The sequence below is a fragment of the Lycium ferocissimum genome, chromosome 3 (assembly GCF_029784015.1).
Source record: "Lycium ferocissimum isolate CSIRO_LF1 chromosome 3, AGI_CSIRO_Lferr_CH_V1, whole genome shotgun sequence".
Taxonomy (NCBI): Eukaryota; Viridiplantae; Streptophyta; class Magnoliopsida; order Solanales; family Solanaceae; genus Lycium; species Lycium ferocissimum.
In genome coordinates, this window is record NC_081344.1 from 68,534,144 (window position 1) to 68,554,395 (window position 20,252).

At 32.6% G+C, this 20,252-nt stretch overlaps 1 protein-coding gene across 2 annotated transcripts; it reads right to left on the reverse strand.

Moving 5' to 3' along the window:
• Window positions 1–5,170: 5,170 nt before the first annotated feature.
• Window positions 5,171–9,172, reverse strand: LOC132050532 (large ribosomal subunit protein uL18-like). 2 transcript variants are annotated; one of them, XM_059441803.1, is made up of 9 exons: window positions 9,082–9,171; window positions 7,836–7,905; window positions 7,650–7,741; window positions 7,343–7,469; window positions 7,164–7,243; window positions 6,964–7,080; window positions 6,382–6,516; window positions 6,121–6,290; window positions 5,171–5,522 (listed from the first exon to the last, which is right to left on the reverse strand). In XM_059441803.1, exons 1-9 carry the CDS (start codon window positions 9,082–9,084, stop codon window positions 5,414–5,416), a joined length of 903 nt encoding a protein of 300 aa, XP_059297786.1. In that variant the 5' UTR covers window positions 9,085–9,171; the 3' UTR covers window positions 5,171–5,413. The 2 variants fall into 2 exon arrangements, with proteins under 2 accessions (XP_059297786.1, XP_059297787.1); XM_059441804.1 differs by lacking the exon at window positions 5,171–5,522 and adding an exon at window positions 5,975–6,010 and having other exon boundaries at window positions 6,045–6,290; window positions 9,082–9,172.
• Between the last annotated feature and the right edge of the window lie 11,080 nt (window positions 9,173–20,252).

The window sequence follows — 20,252 nt, forward strand, 5'->3', positions numbered from 1 at the left end:
GCGATTCTCCTTAGTGAGTCTCCATATTTTTTTTCTCTTCCTCTTATTTTTCCCCTTAATTTCTCAATTGTTGTTAAATTTATCTTATTTTGGTTATGTCCGCCTCTTTTTATATTTAGTAAGTTGACAATTCAAATATCCTACATGTCAAGTTTATAATCACAAGATTCAAATAATATCTTATTATATTATACACATTTTAATTTAGAACATTCAAAAAAAGTCATCTTTATTTCTTCAACTTAATGCAGTCAAACGTAGACACTTAAATTGAGACAGAGGATTATATGCCAAATGAAGGAAATGAAAGGACAATTGAGACACTGTGACACATAGGGACTTAAAAAGTAAACACAAGAAGGTAGTATTAATGTTAAACTTAAAATGTACACATGTTAGTCTCGCTTGAAATTACATTTCGATTTGCTTTTCGTAGAACTTATTGTTGCTGAGTTCATCCACTTGGGCGTTTGTTGTTAAAAATAAAAATAAAATTATCTTATTTTGGTTATGTCCGCTTCTTTTTATATTTAGTAAATTGACAATTCAAATATCCTACATGTCAAGTTTATAATCACAAGATTCAAAGAATATTTTATTATATCATACACATTTTTAATTTAGAACCACAAGATTTGGAAGTCTATCTTTATTTCTTAAACTCCATGTCTAGTCAAACGTAGACAATTAAATTGAGACAGGGGGAGTATATGTCAAATGAAAGGACAATTAAGACACTGCGGACCCGTGAGGACTTAAAAAGTAAACACACAAGAGGTAGAATTAATGTTCAACTTATGAAATATACACATGTTAGTCCCTGCTTATCATACAATTTCAGTTGCTTTTTGTAGAACTTATTATTGTTGTGTTCGTCCACCTTGAGCGTTTAATGTGGCCAGGTAATATGGGACAAAGGGACTACTTCATTTATTAATTCTTAAAGAACGTGAAAAATCAAGTAATGTAGTCAAGTGTATGGGACGGAGGGAGTACTTCATTTATCAATTCTTAAAGAACGTGAAAAGTCAAAACTGAACAAGTAAAAGTGCACGGAGAAAATAAATATGTGTTGGAGAATTAAAATTGAAGTGCATACATGTATACAGGAGAAGAGAATAAATATTCAGCAAGAACGTGAAAAGTCAAAAGTGAACAAGTAAAAGTGCACAGAGGAAATAAACATGTGTCGGAGAATTAAAATTGAAGTGCATACGTGACATAAATATTCAGTACTATAACATATATCTATGTGGGATTTATTATTTCTTAAAGAGAGTGAAAAATCAAAAGTGAACAAGTAAAAGTGCACGAAGGAAATAAATTTGTGTAGGAAAATTAAAATTGAACTGCATACGTCTATACATGAGAAGAGAATAAATATTATTGCAAGAACGTTGAAAAGTCAAAAGTGAACAAGTAAAAGTGCATGGAGGAAATAAATGTATCGGAAAATTAAAATTAAAGTGCATACGTCTATACATGAGAGAGAGATAAATATTGACAAAGAACGTTGAAAAGTCAAAAGTGAACAAGTAAAAATGCCTGAGAAAAAATAAATATGTCGGGAAATTAAAATTGAAGTACATACGTCTATAATGAGAAGGGAATAAATATTAAGTATTATGACGTATGTCCACGTGGGATAAAAAAATAATTGGGTAAAGTGTATAAGTTATATAGCTTTTGATACAAGTATTCATTGCGTGTACAATTTGTAAAGCTTTTGGTACAAACATTTGATGTGGTGTTAGTCCTCCTTAGCCACTTATATTTCGATCTACTATATAGAAAGGTGGGTTTGGACAAGATCGTCGTCAGTTAGGGTGTTCCTGTAAATAAAGTCAAAAGTGAGGGCAACTTGCTAACCCTCCTATGTTTCCACGTGCTGCTTCTTGACGAATCCACCTAGCTTCTTCAATGTAAGTTCATCGACACAGCTTCTGAAATCGTGGGACCCGCTGATTTATTTAATGTATGCTTTATGTCTTATGACTTGCTTACGTATTTGGGGTCCACTTTGTCAATTGGTTTATTTGTTGTTGCATATTATTCAAATTTGGATATAAAGTAACTTTGTACGAAAATCTGTGAAATCAAGAATATCTTTGTTGTGTGGAAAGTCACCACAGATGCAACTTGGAGTTTATTGTTACATTTTGTTTAACTTTTGAATATGTAATTTTTAAAATATTAAACATAGCTACTTTTTATTTTCAGTCCATCAATTCTTTTGTTTGGAAAGGAGAAGTCACAATATCTTACTGTATTTACAGTTCAACGTTATACGAATTTTATAAATTTGAGTAGTTCGTAACAAAACTTACATAAATCACCATATTTTGAAAGATTCTAACAAATTATAGCTATTTTTTTCATATTTACCATTTGTAGCTACTTTTTAGTTTTTTACGGTTGTATTTCGTTTTTACCAATACATGTATTTTTTGTTGTTCCTATTTTTTTGGGCGTAATTATAGTGCCACATTACGGATGGAATTTTTTAAAAATGGAAGACATCATAACACATCCCATAAATCACGTCTTGATCATATTTTCTAATCTTTTAAAAATGGAAAACATCATAACACATCTCATAAATCACGTCTTGATCATATCTTCCATCATATGCGTATATAACTCTTTCCTGCAAAGGTAACATAGAGAATATCTCGATTATTATGTTAATAAATTACAATACAAAATACATATATATATTTATGATAATGTTTATAATTATAAGTAGATCAAAATTATACGATACGAAAACAAAAAAAATATATAAACTCAAATAAACCACTTATCCACTTAAGTTTTTCACATATATTTATGCTCAAATCCTTTAAATACATATACATACATATGTATTTCCCTGATAATTACATATACAAATACAAAAAAATACATTTGTATATACTGAAAAAAAAAATACAAGTGTATCTCAAATATACCACATATGCACATATGAAGACAATACACATATCAACTTAAGTATTCACCTGTATTTGTATTAGAATCCTTTAAATACATATACATACATATGTATTTTCTTGATAATTACATATACGGATACTGAAACATACATTTGTATTTACTAAAATAAATAAATACAAGTGTATCTCAAATATACCACATATGCACATATGAAGATAATATACAAATCAACTTTAGTATTCACATGTATTTTTAGTGGAATCATTAAAATACAATAAGGTTGTATTTTAATGAAACTTATTGTATTTCATTTTTATCAATACATGTATTCTTGTTGTTTATATTTTTTTGGGCATAATTATAGTGCCACATTCTGGATGGAATCTTTTAAAAACGGAAGACATCATAACACATCCCATAAATCACGTCTTGATCATATCTTAGTAATTGTAGCTATAATATGTAAGTAAAAATGTTTTATAGTTACTAATAATAAATAAAATAAAAGGTAGTTATTATTCATAAATAGGTCTTAGAAGTAGGTACGACAAGTAAATTTTCCTTAAATATTTATATCTATATTTTTTATATTTATATTTTATACTATTGTAGAAGAGGGATAAATTTTTAGGGTATTTAGGTAGTTAATTTCATATTTAGGTAATTACTCCAAATAAGTTGATTGTTTTACATGTTTTATTAGTTTTTGGCTGTGCTGACTTTTTAACCCTTTGATATAGCCGCATTGATTTCAAGTGGGGTCATTTATTATATGACTATGGCCGACAACTTTTCCAATTAACTTGCCCATTGCTCATATAATCATATTTATGAACCTGTTCATAGTTTAAATTTGTTTTTATCGTACATATACATTACTGCCTCCTCCCGGTCATATTATTGGATATTTTTAATTTTTAGATTTAGTCCAAAATATATAATCACTTATATCATAAAAAAAGTAATAATTATTTTCTTAAAATTATCTTTATCAAAGGTATGTTAAAGTTAAAAACACATCGGCTGGAAAATAATTCGATTTTCGACGGACTTAACTTCCCGTTTCATCATTTGTTCCATGTACTAATGACGCGTAGTGCTTTTATTTTCATTTTTTAGAGCATAGGTTTGTTAGATTAAATTGTTTTGACATTAAATTATGATTATTATTCTTTTTCTTAATAAATTGCATGCTGCTATAATTATAGATTCTTTTATTTAGAACTACATAATCTGAAACTAACAGCGAATTAGTATCGATGACCTAGGTGTTCCTTCTGACCTTAATAAAATGAAGTTGGATCTCAAAAGTTCTAGCAAATAATTGTGTGTCATGACAAATATTCTTTTCGAAACTGGTTATTATCAAAATATATCAAAACGAAATTAAGAAAGTCTTAACATTCGTTCACTGTTTTTACATAATTTAATTTCCACATCGCGTTGCTACCTTCGATTTTGCTGCAATAAATGAATCTTGAAATATAAAATTATTCATTTCTTGAACTTTATAATATTTGAAAAAAATGTGCTTTATTACGTTGAATACTCATGGTTATTTGGTTTAATGTTTGATAATAAAAATCCCGCATATAGGGAGAGGTTTACCAATTCATCAGAAATTATGACAATCGGTTGGAATTTTGCTTGCATGAGGCAAGTTTTTGCCTAACTATTCGTATTCTGAGATCCACCAAAACTTGTGAGTCATTTTTTTTAATTATAATTGTGAGTCATTTTTAAATTTATGACATAATTTGTACTAAAGTTCGGACAATCCTCAAGGACTTTTGGCAAGGCAAGTTTTTGCTTATCCATCAGAAGTTACGATGATCTGCGGCGAATTACTATTGACACACAAACTATTTTTATAAAATGAGTCAAAACCTAACTTTTTTTTCCATTCAAAACCTAAAATTGTGGCACAAAAATTTCCTATTTATACAAATCAAAATGTAAGATCCGAGGATAGAAAATGTTGGGCCCGTGCATACGCTTATCTAGTATAATAGAAAACGACACAACCATGTCAGACAAAAAATGTTTTCCCTTGAAATATTTTTTTCATGTTTACCGTAGAAAAGAATCCAGAAAAGTTAAGCAAATGAATAGGACACACATTTCACTTGAAAAGAAATCGAATTTTTATGAACGAAAAAAATAAATCATTGAAATACTAATCAAGACCACTTTTTCAAACTTGAAAAACAGAAATCAAAAAATCATTCCAATTTATAACCAAAAACTATTTTCAGAACAATTTTGAAAAAGAGAAAATACTTCTTATATCCGGATGACAACTTAAACTCAATGGAATAAATGCGTGAAGCAAATATAATCCCATACACTGTCAAACTGATAAGTCTCATTCTACTAAGCATGCAAAACTGAGGTTTCTACCTAGTAGAAAAAATAAAAAACAATATTAATCGAAAACCACAAGGCAACAAGAACTCAAAATTCTTATTCTGCAAGTTCACTAATCATCGTCTTCAGAATCATCATTTCCACCAGCTGCGTTCAAAGCATTGAGTCTCTCGATCAACCTAGCTTTCCTCTCGTCATAAGTAAGCTTCTTGAGGTTGTACCTGCAGAACAGCACCAAAATGAATAACGTGAGAAAAGGAGAAGAAAGAATTTCAACGGAATCTTTCAGCCACTAGGGGATCTAAACATCATGTAGTTCAGACAGTAACATAGCACGACAATCAGTAGAAAAGATGATCCTCCAGAAAAGTCAATCCAGTTGCATGTTCAAGCAAATGAAGCGACCGAAGACCCTATATGGACACAAGACACTACACTTTATGTACCTATGAATTTCAACTCGTCCTAATGCTTTTCACTGTATAATATTTTTTGCAGAAATGACCGAGGAACAAGGCTTAACGCACTCCCTCTGTCCCAATTTTTGTGGTACCATGTGACTAGTCACAAAGTTTAAGAAAGGAACAGCCTTGAAATTTGTGGTCTAAAACAAACCTTAGACATTCGTGTGGGCTATAAATCATTTCATCAAGGGTGACCGGAAATTTTAAAGTTAAGTTGTTCCTAATTATAGAAAGGTAACATTCTTCTTGGAAGAGACTAAAACGGAAAGTGTGACACACAAATTGGAATGGAGGGAGTATCACTTTCCATAAAGCTAAAGATTGATCAATTGGAATAAAGACAAAAATTGCAGACCTCTTGTGCTGCTTGGGAGGTTGCTTCCCAGACTTCTTTGGGCTTGGATCTGCACGGATGGCAGCATGAACCTTTTTGTACATCTCCTCAAGATTGTCCGCCTCAAGACCCGACTTGATGTACAAGCTAAACTGTGACTGATATTTCTCAGGTTCATCTTCCGTCAATGTCTGCAAACAAATGTCGGGAATATCAGATATTGGGAGTAACAAGAAGCCAGAACGAACACTGAAGAGTGATATCTAAGCACTTCTATCTCACATTCATATATGCAGCAACATGGCCACCATAGATATATTTGCGGTGAACCTCAGCATCGAGCTGCTTAGAATCCTTGCTGAATCCAGCAAACCTCTTCTCGCTATGAGGGATGTCAATCCCACCATCCAATGCACCCTAAAATCCAAGAATCAATAATGAAGAACGCAGATAGACAAAGATAAATGTCACATGACATGATTAAATATCCACCATCCAATGCACATTGAACCCAAGTAATATTGCAGATAGACAAAGTTTATGATCAATACAACTTTAAACCTTATAATGAAGGAAACATGATCCTTCAGATAGAAGAATGATTAGATGATCTACCTAACATCTCCGACAATATTTAAGAGAGACAAAAAAACCACAAGATTTTTTTCTTGTTTTTTTAATTTCATGACAGATGGAAATGGTTGCTAATGTTCTATACTTTGAAAACCATTCAATCAACAATTCGCAGAAAGAATAAAAGGTGCTTTTTCACGAATAAATATTTTCAACTAAAGCAAATATTAGCAGTCTGGTGCAATGTTGTGTAGACTTTCAATAGGAGAAAAGGAACCAGAAGCCAAATACCTTGAGAGCACCAAAAACACGGTTCCCTGTGGTAGTTCTTAGAAGGCCAACATCCAAGAGAGCACGGAAAGGCCTCCTGCTTTCAGCAGGTTCAACAGAGTAATCCTCCCCGTTGACCTGTAACAACGTGTAATTGAAGTTAGAAATAAAAATAAGTACTCAAACAGGACAAAAAAGAAGCACCCCGAAATCTAGCTTACATCGAGATTTCCCTGATACTCTTCGTCCATTTCAAGCTTCTTTAGAACTCGTCTTGCCAAGAGAAGTCCGGTACTGTATGCTATATTGAGCAATAAACCACTTATTATTACTTTACTGATAAATACACAAAGGAATTTCATGCGGGACAACAAACAAATTGAATAGCTTGTGTAAGTACCAGCAGCATAGTTTGTCAGTCCAACTTTAAGTCCAAAATGAGGCAACTCGCTTGCATACGCAGAAGCAAGAACCATGTCACCAGCAATGCTAGCAGACACAATTTGTGCAATTATGTCCTTGTTAGTCTAGAAAAAATGTTAAGATAAAACAAGGAAAAAAAGATCACCTTCCAACATCACAGATAAATGATTATCATAATTTCCACATTAATCAAGTGAAAAGTAATAAGGAAATGTTTTGCGGACAAAATGTAATTAAGCAGATTCTTTGCAAGCTAATAGGGGCAGAAAACTGCAAAAGGATACAAATCGGACAACGAAACGGTATTTCGGAGTGTTGTACTTATTTTTGTCCTGATTGATGAGCCTGTTCCTGGCTCTATAATCAGTCTTTCCCTCTACACAGTAGCAAAACATTGAAGTTATTGATACTTAAATTGCAAGCAAATTTGAGAACAGACAAAAAATGATGAAGGGAAATAAACTCTTCACCTCTCCTTCTCTTGAATTTAACCTGGAAACGCTTAAAGTAAGGCCTCGTCTTCTGGACTTTGATAAAGGCCTGCATCATAGTTCAACAAAGAGGTCAAACACTCAAACAGAATATCAAGCAGTGTTATCAAAAGCAAAAAGCGCAAAAAAGCTCTAAAGTCAGCTGGGGCTTTAAGCGCAAAGCGCAAATAAAGCATGGGCTTTAATTAAAAAAGGTGCAACGGTGCAAAATAATAATATATATATATGTTTAGCCCAAGACTAATAATAATAACCATGGATAACAAATATATGGACAAACAAACTGTAAAAACATAACAATCGAGCGAAATATCAATTATCTGGTGTCATCTCTTCAAGAGAGGCTAATTGGCAAGGAAAAGTATGTCTTAGAGGCTTGGAGCCTTGATGATGACACTGAAGCGCACATATTCGGGCTTAAGCGCGCTTCAAGCTCGCCTTTAACAACACTGATATCAAGCATTCAGTCATAAACTCATGCAGCTTGCACCAACCATTCATTTGTAATTCACAGTCAATGTACTTTTTTTTTTCCCAGAGGGTCTTTCGGAAACAGCCTCCCCACCTTCCAAGGTAGGGGTAAGGTATGCGTACACTTTACCCTCCCCAGACCCCACATTGTGGAATTTCACTGGGTATCTTGTTGTTGTAGTCAATGCAGTTTTTCAAAAAGAGAACAGCATTTCTATTGAAAGGCCACGGAACATACGTTTCCAACTTCAGATCGAAAATATTACCTAGACTGATGTTTTGCCTCTAGTACCCCAAATATGGGATAAATAGTCATACAATATAGGCATCAAATATATTCACTGACTAATATTTCAAGGAAATAAATTTTCATAATAACAATCTGATTGACCCCAAAACAAACTTATAGAGATTCATTCAAGTTCCATTTTATCATAGAAACCAAAAAAAGATCTAGCAAACCAAACTAGGCATATATCTCACTATTATAAAACAAAATAAAATGTATGAGCAATAATGTTATTATTATCATAAACTATAATACTGTCATATATCTCAACATTAAAGCAACAAATTTGCTAGTCCTCTTAACACCAAATACTGTCATATAATACTTCAGAAACAGGGTTTTACAAATATAATCTAGCATGTTTTTACTTCTTTTTAGTATATAATGCATTGAGAAGTAAAATATAAAATCAAAAAATGCAACATGTAATTACTGTAAACTTAAAAAAGTTAAAGAGAATTTTACCATTTTTGTTCCGCCGGCTATAGGAGATAGGGGGAAAAGGAAGAGCAGGTGCTGTGAAAAAGAGCTACTTGAAGCTCAAATACAGACATGAAAACCCTAATTAAACACCACCCACATTTGGGCCTTTTGGCCCATATTTCTTCGGCCCATTGGGCATCAAGCCAGAATTTTTAATGGAATTCGCAGAATTGTCTTCTTTTGGGTTGTCTTTAAATTTTGTCCCTCATATTTGTGGTCTTTAAATTTTGTCCCTCATATTTGTGGTCTTTAAATTTTGTCCTTCGGTTAAAATTTATGGGTTCCGGATTCAAACTCCAACTCAGTCAAAAATTTAAAAAAAATTCGCAAGGCAGAGTTTGAATTTCGCTATGCCTCCTCCGGCAGACTTTGCCTTGAGGCATTTAATTTTTTTTTATGTTTTATTTTTACTTTTCAAAGTAAACTTTTAGTTATGCCTTAATTAAAAGTGTGTCCCATAAGACATAATTAAAGTATGCCCCATGAGGCGGAACTTTTCCTTAAGGCATAACTAAAGTTTGCACTTATAAAGAGTCATGTACTTATGAGGCATACTTTTAATTATCTCATAAAAAGTACGCATGGCATAACTAAACTTGTAAGGAAAATTTCGTAGCATGGGGCAAACTTTTAGTTATCTTGGGCTCCGGCATAACTTTAGTTTTCTTTAAGGTTGTATGTCGGACCGGCCTGCCCATCTTGCGCTTAGAAAATATTTTTTTATTTATGCACGGCGGGGTCGAAACCCAGAACCTTAAATATTCGCCCACCTTTTCAAGCGAAGGGCAAAACTTAAAGACCACAAATATGAGGGGAAAAAATTAAAGACCATAAATATGAGGGGCAAAATTTAAAGACCACCCCAAAAGAAGGGCAATCCGCGCAAAAATAATGATTTTTAATCGGGTCATTTGCACTTTTGATCCTATTTTGTGCTGGTCTTTAATTTTTGGCCTTCAAATGGGATGGTGTTTAATTCTTAAAGAATTACCCCTACAGTCATGAACCAACCCATTTGAAGAGCAAAAATTAAAGACCAGCCCATTTGAAGGACAAAAATTAAAGACCCGTCCATTTGAAGTACAAACCATGCAATTATTTGTTTTTAATCTTAAGACATTTACTTGTTCTTAATCTTAAAACATTTACTTTATTTTAGTAGGAATTTTTACCATTTTTGTTACTCAATTAGCCTACGCCTCCGGCGATAGGTGATAGAGGGGAAAGAAAGAGCAGGTGCTGTGAAAAATAGCAACTTGAAGCTCAAATACAGACATGAAAAGCCTAATTAAACACTCCTCATATTTGGGCCTTTCGGCCCATTAACCTGATACCCGAACTTTTAAGCTTAAGTTAACATTTTATTTTTTCCAAGAAATAAAAAGGAAAAGATGTGAATATATGTTTATTCATGCTTCGTTAAAAATGGAAAAAACATATAATGCCAGTGCTTGAAAGTTATCGTCTCTGAAGTTCTTTTTTAAATGTCATTTTAATCGAGGGGAAATAACACTCTATGTTTATTTGGAGAAAATATTTATCCGAAATGGCCCATATTTTTAATATTAGACGATATTATAAATTATTATACAATTTTATACACGGTTTGTACTAGGGGTGTACAAAACAAACCGACAAACCGCACCACACGATAAACCGAGTCAAATCGAGAAAAAAACCCGACTAGTGGTTTGGTTTGATTTGATTTGGTGTTAAAAAAAAACCGATCATAATTGGTTTGGTTTGGTTTTAGCTAAAAAAAAGTCAAACTGAACCAAACCGACCCGATATACGTGTATTCGATTTTTAAAATATTTTATACATAAAAATATTTATTTGTAATGTAATTTGTAAATATTTCTTAAATTTTTTCATAGTTTTTTGTCTTTTATAATATTATTTTAAGTTTGAATTTAGAATTTTGAATGCAATAAGTTTTATATCATAGATGTTAGTAAGCTGTATAAAGTCCAAGACAAAACTCAACACTAATGCTAACAAAAGAAATTCAATTCTAACACTAAGAATGACGTGATAATGTTGGATATATATTAACAGTTTTGCATTGGTTTAGAGCGTAAAAAATACATAGCTTAATTTTTTTCTTTGTCATGTAATTAATACTTAGTAGTTATACTTATTTGAGCATAATGTAGTATTTAGATTAAAGTCATTTTCTTTATGGCTTATAAATTAGAAATACTTATTTTAATCGATTTTTTTTTTTGTTGAATATTTTAATACGATGTCATCACCCATCTCACATTTTGTATTATTTTCTTAAGAAACACCTTAGTTATATAGTTGTATCTTACTAGGACTAAAACAATATTTGAAGTAAAAGTCATATGTTTTGTATGAAGACTTTTTCGGAGAAAAACCCGAAAAAACCGAATAACCTGAGAGAACACGAATTTGAAAAAATCGAATTTTATTGATTTGGTTTGATTTATAAATTTAAAAACCCGACGCAATTGGTTTGGTTTGGTATTTGAAAAATCCGAACCAACCCGATCCATGTACATCTCTAGTTTATACATTGTAGTACGATTTATTGTGTCTTTTGAAGGGGCGTAGTATGTACTATTTTTTTTTATATAATTGGTATGTACTTTTATCATTTATAATATATTGTCGACAAACTGGATAAACAATTCTGTAGAGGGGATCTCAAATGAGCCACACTATTGTTTGAGTGCTTCTCTAAGTTCTCTAGTGTCTATGGACTAAAAGCAAATACAAGCAAAAACTTTATTTACTTTGGAGGGGTCAGTCAGGTGGTGCAACAACGGATTCTGCAAGCCCTGGGGTTTGTTAAAGGCGACATGCCATTTAGGTAGCTTAGGGTGCCTCTAAGTACTAAAAGAGTCTCAATTATGCAGTGTCAACCATTGGTGGAGCGGATGCTGCAAAGGATTACTACTTGGTCAACTAGGTACCTCTCATATGCAGGGAGAACCCAGCTCATCAAGAGTGTTCTCTTTGCTATACAAACATTCTGGGCTCAGGTGTTTGTCCTGCCTAAGAAGGTAATAGAGATACTGGAAGCCATTTGAAGGAGATATTTGTGGACAGGTACTGTTGAAGTATCTAAGAAGGCTCTAATAGATTGGGAGCACCTTTGCAAACCTAAATCAGCAGGTGGGGTTAATTTTACTGACCTGGTACTTTGGAATAAGGATGCTATTGTAAAACTGTTGTGGAATTTGTGTAAGAAAAAGGACAAACTGTGAATAAAATGGGTGCATACTTATTATAGTAAATGCAGACATATTTGGGAATTCCACCCTAAACAGGCATCATGGATGATGCAAAAAGTGTTTAAGGCCGAGAAGTATTTCATGGAAGCAGGATATGCCGAGTGTGATATTCCAAACATTGAACAGTTCTCCATTAAACTTATGTACCAGAAGTTATTAGGGGAATTTCAGAAAGTATCCTAGAGAAGACTACTGTGTAACAACTTTGGAGAAGAAAAGTGGTTGTTTGTCCTTAGACTTGCTATAATAGGTAGGCTATATACCAAGGACAGATTATTGAAATGGAGTATATCAGTTGATCTGCTTGTATACTATGTCAAACCTCACCAGATATAAGGAATCATTTGTTCTTCCAATGCACCTTCTCAGGCTATGATTGGAGAAAGCTTCTAAGCTGGCAGAAGGTGGCTAGGTAACCTAGTGACTGGAGAGAGGATGTGGAGTGAATTTTGGCAAATTACAAAGGCAAAGCTGCTAGCTCTCACATTTTTAGAATGACTTTTACAGGTTGTGAATATCAGATCTAGCAGGAGAGGAATAGGAGGTTGGTTCAACATGTAATTAGATCTGCTGATGATATAGTTAGGAAAGTGATACAAGAAGTAAGTTACATAGCTAGCAATAAGCCTAGGTTGTGTGCTAAGTTGAAGGAGTTGAACTATTACCCTGCATAGAAATTATGTATGGGCAGGTTAGTTGTTGGTTTGAGGCTGCTTGAACTATGTGATCAGTTTTGGTTATGATTTGTAATGCTCAGTTTGGTAAATAAAATATTTAGTTACCAAATAAAAAAAATTGTCAACAAGTTAAAGAAATATATATTTTTCAATGAACATTTTGCATGAATAGTTAGTTAAACATTGCTCGTCAATTCCTTGTTTGGTTATTCTTCTGGGAAGACGAAAGTGTTTATTTTAGAGAGTTGAGTTTCTTCGTCAAGCTTTTAGTGAAGAAATAAGTGTTTTTGAGTTGTAATCAAACTGTTTTCGAAGGTAAAAAAATTAGTGTTTCCTCAAATGCACTTTTGGAATCTTTATCAAGCACAATTACTTCTCTAGTATACCAAAAGTGTTTTTCAAATTGGTTAGTCAAACACATATTGTTATTCTCTCTACTTTTCAAAATATGCATAGTATTTAAAAGCTTGGCCAAACAAGCTATTATGTAATAAGGGGGGAAAGTTTAAATTGATCATTGTCCTATTTAGAGTTGTTCGAATTTATATCATCCATTGCACTTTTGGTTCATTCATACCCTTGTTGTTAGAAAATTGTCTTGTGTTTTACTTGGTTCATAACAGAGCACCAACACGAAACAAGTGAACTCCACATGTCCACATTCTTCGAGAATTCAACATCTTTACTTCCGGTGAATTTGGCATATTTGGATTTTACAAATTATAATCTCTGTAACTTTGATCATAATCAATGAAAATGTACCTCCCACTTTTGTTATCAAGTTTAGACCTCTTTTCATCACGTGTATGTGCATAGAACTCATGAATAAGCAATTTTGTTTTGAAACCATTCCAAGCCTTTGACATGTTTTTATCTTTAAAATGCTTCTTGTCATGTTAAGAATAGTTTGGTTCTTTCTTTCTACGTTACCATTTTATTTAGGCGATCTAAGAACAGTAAAAGAATGAGAAATTTATTCTTTTCATTAAAAGCCTATCCATTTGAAGTGAATTCTCTACCTCTATTGGACCAAAATGATTTAAGTTGGTAGTCAATTCATTTCTTCACCATACTCTTGAAATTATTGAAATTTCCGCACACCTTCGATTTGTTTTTCAAAAAAGCAATTCAGGTTTTTTGAGAAAAATCATCAATTAAAAAGAAAATACTAAATAATGATGGTTTGATAGGTCTGCAAACATCCATGTGAATTAACTCCAACAGGCAGTCGTGCGCTTGTCAATAACTTTTTAGAAAGGTTTTTTTCTTGCTTGCTTTATAAAGTGACATCCTTGACAAAGTTGATTTGGATGATTTTTTTTTTAATTAAACCATCATAATGATGGGAATTTATTAAAATAAATAAACTGTACAGAAGAACTACTCCAAAATAGGAGAGTTTGAAAACAAAAAAGAAACTAAGAAAACAAAAGAAGCAAAAGAAAAGCTAAACTAACTAAGAAACTAAGCTAAAAATAGCAATGAAAAAGCTCTTGAAAATACTAATTCTGGTGCCTTGATCTTCCTCCATTTATCACACCTCCAAGCTCTTACTAGGTGGTATGGAACAAGATCTAGATGAATATAATTTAGGCCTCCAAAATAGTTTCCAACTCACATTTCCTGCAGTTTTCAGCTTAATCAAATCAGCAAGTAATCCTTGTGTCATATGTCCTATTCCTGTTGTGTTTTGAAAGTAAAACAGTTGCAAACTCTCTGCATGGGAATGAGCATGTGATCACACTAATACCACCCCTACAGATAGCTCCCAACTGTGTTACCTCAATTCAGCAATAGTATGTCATGAATGACAGTATAAAACAGCTGCTATAGCACATATCAGATGCTACAACTCTTTTCCTCTTCAAGTTTGAAGTTGTATAGAATCTGTGGCATATCTGATTCTCAAATATGGTATTTGAGATTTATCTGAGTTAAGAATTCTTCTTGCCATAATTGGTAACTCCTGGAAAGTAGTGAATTGTTGTGTACCTGCAAAACCAAAAACAAAGTTAGCCAAAAAATCTACTAGTCCATTGCCTTCTCTAAAAATGTGCTCCACCTTCACTATTTTTCCCTTCATTAATCTTTGAATCTCCTTTACTATCATCACAATACTCCAAGTGGTATCTTATTCACCCATAATGAACTTCTGCATAGCTAGAGAGTCAGTCTCAATTATCAAAAGAACCAAATTGTTTTCATCAGGAATTTGTTGTCCTGCAAAAGATACAACAAATCTCTTTTTTCATTTCTAACACAAAAGGCAATGACACTTGGACTAGGATTTTCTTTTGCTGCACCATCACAGTTACATTTCACCCATCCTCTTGTTGGCAATTTCCATAAGACAATCTTGCAACTGATTTTTGGCTTAAACCTCTCAAAGAAATCAATGAGATTAGGCCATTTCTTTGGCATGTTCTGAATGAGAGGAAATCTGGTTCTATAAAATAAGTAAATGCTCAAGTTGATCTCATGTAGTACCTTGAATACAGATATAGAGCCTCCATGCGAAGTTGTATTCCTCCACTTCCACAAATGCCACAATATTATGGCTGGCACTGCTTTGTAAATAGGTCTCGACTTTTGTAATGACATGGGGCATGCCACCATTTTATCACTACTTGCTTCGACATCCGTACCGCAATAGTAAGGCCAACAGCATTGTTGAACACACTTCAGATAGAAGTTGCAAAGCTGCAATTTAAAAACAGGTGATCAATGGTATCTTGTTGGTGAATCCTGCAGCATACACATCTAGATACCACATTGATTCCTATTGAGGCTAGATCTTCATCAACGGGGATTTTAAACTTCCACAATCTCCATAAGAAGAAAGAGATTTTGAAAGGCAAGCCTTTGATCCACATGTTCTTATAAATCTCAGAAGATTGAGATTTTTGCCTTAACAGATCCCGAGGCTTGCCACAAAAAGTCTCTCAAGACCAGTCATCATCCACCAAGGCTTATCCCATTCTTGAGAATTTCCTTTAATTTCTAGTTCAGCCATTATTTGATCAACAATCTCTTAAGGGAAACATTGTTGTAGCTTGACAACATCCCAACTTCCTCCATTCATAAGCTCTTTCACATCCTCCACTCTTTCATTAATAGAAACTATGGGAAGTACATAATATAAAGCTCCTAATCTTGTCTAATTATCAAACCAAATATTTGCAAAGTTGCCACTTCTAGTTTCCCACCAAATCTCCTGCTCTATATTGTCTCTAGCTTCAAGCATCATCTTCCACACTTGAGATCCACCCTTCCATTGAACATTCTGAGGATACTGCTTTTTGCAATACTTGATCCACATAAAGTTTGACCATAGAGAGTGCACAGTTCTAAACCTCCACCACAGTTTAGCACATAGAGCTTTTGATACATAAAAAATGGACCTAAATCCTAATCCCCCTTCATGCTTTGGATAGCACATATTCAACCATGATGACCAATGTCTCTTTTTAACATCTTCATTACTACTCTAGAAGAATCTTGCAAAGATCTTGTGAATGTCCTTGATTACACATTTTGGAAGTTTAATAGCAGATAGCAAGTGGATAGGAATGCTTTGCAATACACTAGTAATTAACACTGTTTTTCCTCCTGGAGATAACAACTTTCCTTTCCATGCAAGCAAAGCTTGTCCCTTATCTTCTTCGAGGAGATCATTATAATCACCTTTCCTTTTCCTAGCATGAGTAATAGGACAACCTAGATATACAAAAGGAAAAGATCCTCTTGAAAATCTAGTGATGGTTTTCACCTGCTGAACCGGGTTGTTTGTAACCTTAGAATACATATAAAAAGAACTCTTTCCTTTGTTGATTAGTTGTCCAAAAATCTCCTTATACTTCTCGCAGTGTTCATAATTAAGTTCAAAGAATAGTTGTCTAGATGTAAAAATGATTGTGTCATCTCGCATAAGTAAGATGATTTAACTTAGGACTCCATTTTGGCATATACCAAATCCTTTAAACTTGTGATCCTCAAACAATGCATTTAATGCCCTTGTAAGTACTTCAGCAGATAAGATGAATAGAGCAGATGACAAGGGATCACCTTGTTTAACTCCCCTGGTAGAATGAAAAAAGCCATGAGACTGACCATTTATGAGCACAGAATACCAATTATTAGCTATCAACCTCCAAATCTTGTTAATGTAAGTCTCAGAAAATCCCATTCTTCTAAGGACCCTAGTTAAAAACAACCATGACACCCTATCATAGGCTTTGGTCATGTCAGGCTTAATGACCACATTTGCTGATTTGGATGATTGGCAATCCTTTCACCATACTTTCCTTGTTTATCAATTTTAGACTGTCAAATTTAAATGACCTCATACAAGATTATTTAGTACATAAAAGCAAGCACCTAGCTAGGTACATCACTTTGAAGGTTCAAGACAAACATTTTATTTTTAGCCATAGAGACATTTGCTAACAATCTATCATTCTTCTTTCATCGTTCACTTTTGATCTTTTAAATGAATACTATAGTTTTTATTCGGAATTTATCTCAAACTCAAATATTAGCTTTCTATATCTAATACATACTTGACATTAGAGATAAATTGATGACTTTCATCCTTCAATTGAATTAAAATTATATTTTGGCCTTTGACTTGAACTTGCGAAGGTCATTATATCATTGATTTCTTTCAATACTTTCGTTCTTTTGCATGCAAGAAGTAAATTGTCATCTTCATCTTCGTTTTATTTACAAATTTATTTTTCTCCTCCACGTTATTTATATTTTCAAGAATAATGACCAAATTCATTACAAGTACAATATTTAACATTTGATCTGTCACGCCTTTCTTGGTTCTGTCTTCTCTGTCGAACTCTTTCACGGCCTCTTTCTTTATTAATGTTTTAAATTTTATTTCTTATTGATTGGAGGTTGGCTGCCATCTCTTCACTCGTTTACCGCAATCTTTTTAATTCACGGTCATGATCTCTTTGTTTCTAGTCACAACTTTCATCTTTCTTCTTTTTAGAGAAATATTTACTTGCAAAGTTTATTTAACCGATTCTTATTTCGATTTCTTAAAAGAAAAATATGTGTCTGCAAAGAACTTGATGAGTTCTTCCACAGTCATGGTGTCTAATTTTTGCAACAGTAGCATAAGTAAATTATGAAAAGGATACTATTTTTGCCACAACTCTATCATTATTCAAGTCTTTACTAGATCTCTTCATTTGATTGACAATCGCCATAACTCTTGAAATATAATATGAAACTGAATGAGATTTATTCATTTGCAGCAATTCAAACTCTCCTCTTAAGTTTTATAGACGCATCTCTTTCACCTTATCCAAATTTTTAAAGAAAATTTGAAGTATATCTCATGCTCCTTGGAGGTGGTTATACTTGCAACCTTCTTTAACATATTTTCATCCAAACTTTGATGGATGAGAATTGAGGGACTTTTATCCTTTTTCTTTGTAGCAGCAATAACTTTTCCCTTCACTAATTCCGCTCTCTATAGGTTTCCAAGCATCACAAGCTTCAAAATAAATTAACGCCTCCGATTAGATGCACCAAGTCTTATCATTCTCTTTAGTGAGCATATGAATTTGGATTGAATTTCCACTAGTACTAATCATCTTTTCCTTAAGTTTAGTAATCTTACCAAATGTTAGACACTTAAGAGATGAGGAACTCTTAATTTCTTAAATTCTCTTCAAAAATAAATGAGGAAATGGGTCTTCTTTACCTCACTCAAATTTCTTACTTAAAATGACTATAATGCCTGAGTATTTATAAAATTTTCTAACATGTATCTAATCTAATATAAATATCTTAAATAAATTTTAAACTTTTAATCTTCCTTAGTTCATGAACTAAGTATATTGATGTACTTGATATGAACCTAGTTTATTGTTTCAACAAAAGAAAGTTAAGTTATAGCTATGAGGAATCCTAATACAAAAAAAGACAATGGTATATAGTAGGAACCAAGTCAGCAAAAAGGTATAGAAAAGAGAAATAAGTCCAAATAAGGAACCTAAGCAAGCAAAAATAATATTACTCTTGTGTTTAAGTTTATATGATGTAGTTTAAATGAACATGAAACTTAAGAAAATATAAATATTCAAAACTTGCACTGTTAAATATGTCTCACTTGTGTTATTATAAGATTTTTGTACTTGTTTTAAGCCATAACATTTATTTCGCTATAGACAATTATTATTAAAGAGCAAAATGAGAAGTTTAAGTTTTCTTGAATCAATTAAAGTTGAACTTCTCATTTTGTGATAATTGTTTACGGCCAAACAAATGTTATGGCTAAAGCTGAAAAAGCTATCCTTTTTAAAAAATGAAAATAGATTTAAAAACTGGGTCATATAAACTAATATAAAACAGATAATTTTTAGGGTTTGTTTTTTTGTTCCAGATGGAGCAACATTAGTAGAGAGTGGGTACGGTTTTCTTTGTAATATAGCGGGTACGTAGATTAATTACGCAAAGCAAAGTTGTACAACTTCAATTAGTATGAAGATGGTAGGTGGTAAGGGATCATCTGGTAGCTAGTTTGGAGTTGAGTTATGCGGATATTAGATCATGCATAGGTAATACCACGTTTGGTAGTTGATTAGGAGGCAAGTTATTCATGTTTAAATTAGTATGTTTTTTGGTTTGCAATTTAGAAACCAGAATAGCTAATACATGTATACTATGAGCGAATTTATGTATTATTTTATACATGATAGAATGTGCAATAGCCAATACATAAATAACTAAACCATGCATAAAATAGGGATAAGGCACCGTTACCCCCCTGAACTATACCCGAATTTGCTACGACACACCTTACCTTTCATTACCCCTAAACTTATTTAAAACGGAATAATTACCCCCCTAAACGCTGATGCCCACTCTCATATGGGAGAGTGACATACACTCTCCTTGCCACATGTGTATTTATTTGTTTTCTTCTTTTTTTTTTTTTTTAATTTTTTCAGCTTACGTGTCAATTTTTTTTAAAATAAAAATAAAAAACTGAATTTTCATTAAAAAAAAATGAGTTTTAAAACCCGTCTTTTTTTTTTTAATTTGAAAATTTGATTTTTTTTAAACCCATTTAAAAAAAAAAAAAAAAAAAAAATGGATTAAAAAACTGAATTTTCTTTTAAAAAAAGGATTTTTAAAACCCATTTTAAAAAAAAAAAATTGAAAATTTGTTTTTTTTTAAAACCCGTTTTTGAAA

Bases quoted from the DNA above. Each gene is read 5' to 3' on its own strand.
- LOC132050532 (XM_059441803.1), bottom strand. The intron at 7,742-7,835 runs GTGAAGAGTTTA...GCTACTGTGTAG, and splicing joins TAAATTCAAGAGAAGGAGAG to AGGGAAAGACTGATTATAGA. The intron at 7,081-7,163 runs GTAAGCTAGATT...ACGTTGTTACAG, and splicing joins AGTATCAGGGAAATCTCGAT to GTCAACGGGGAGGATTACTC.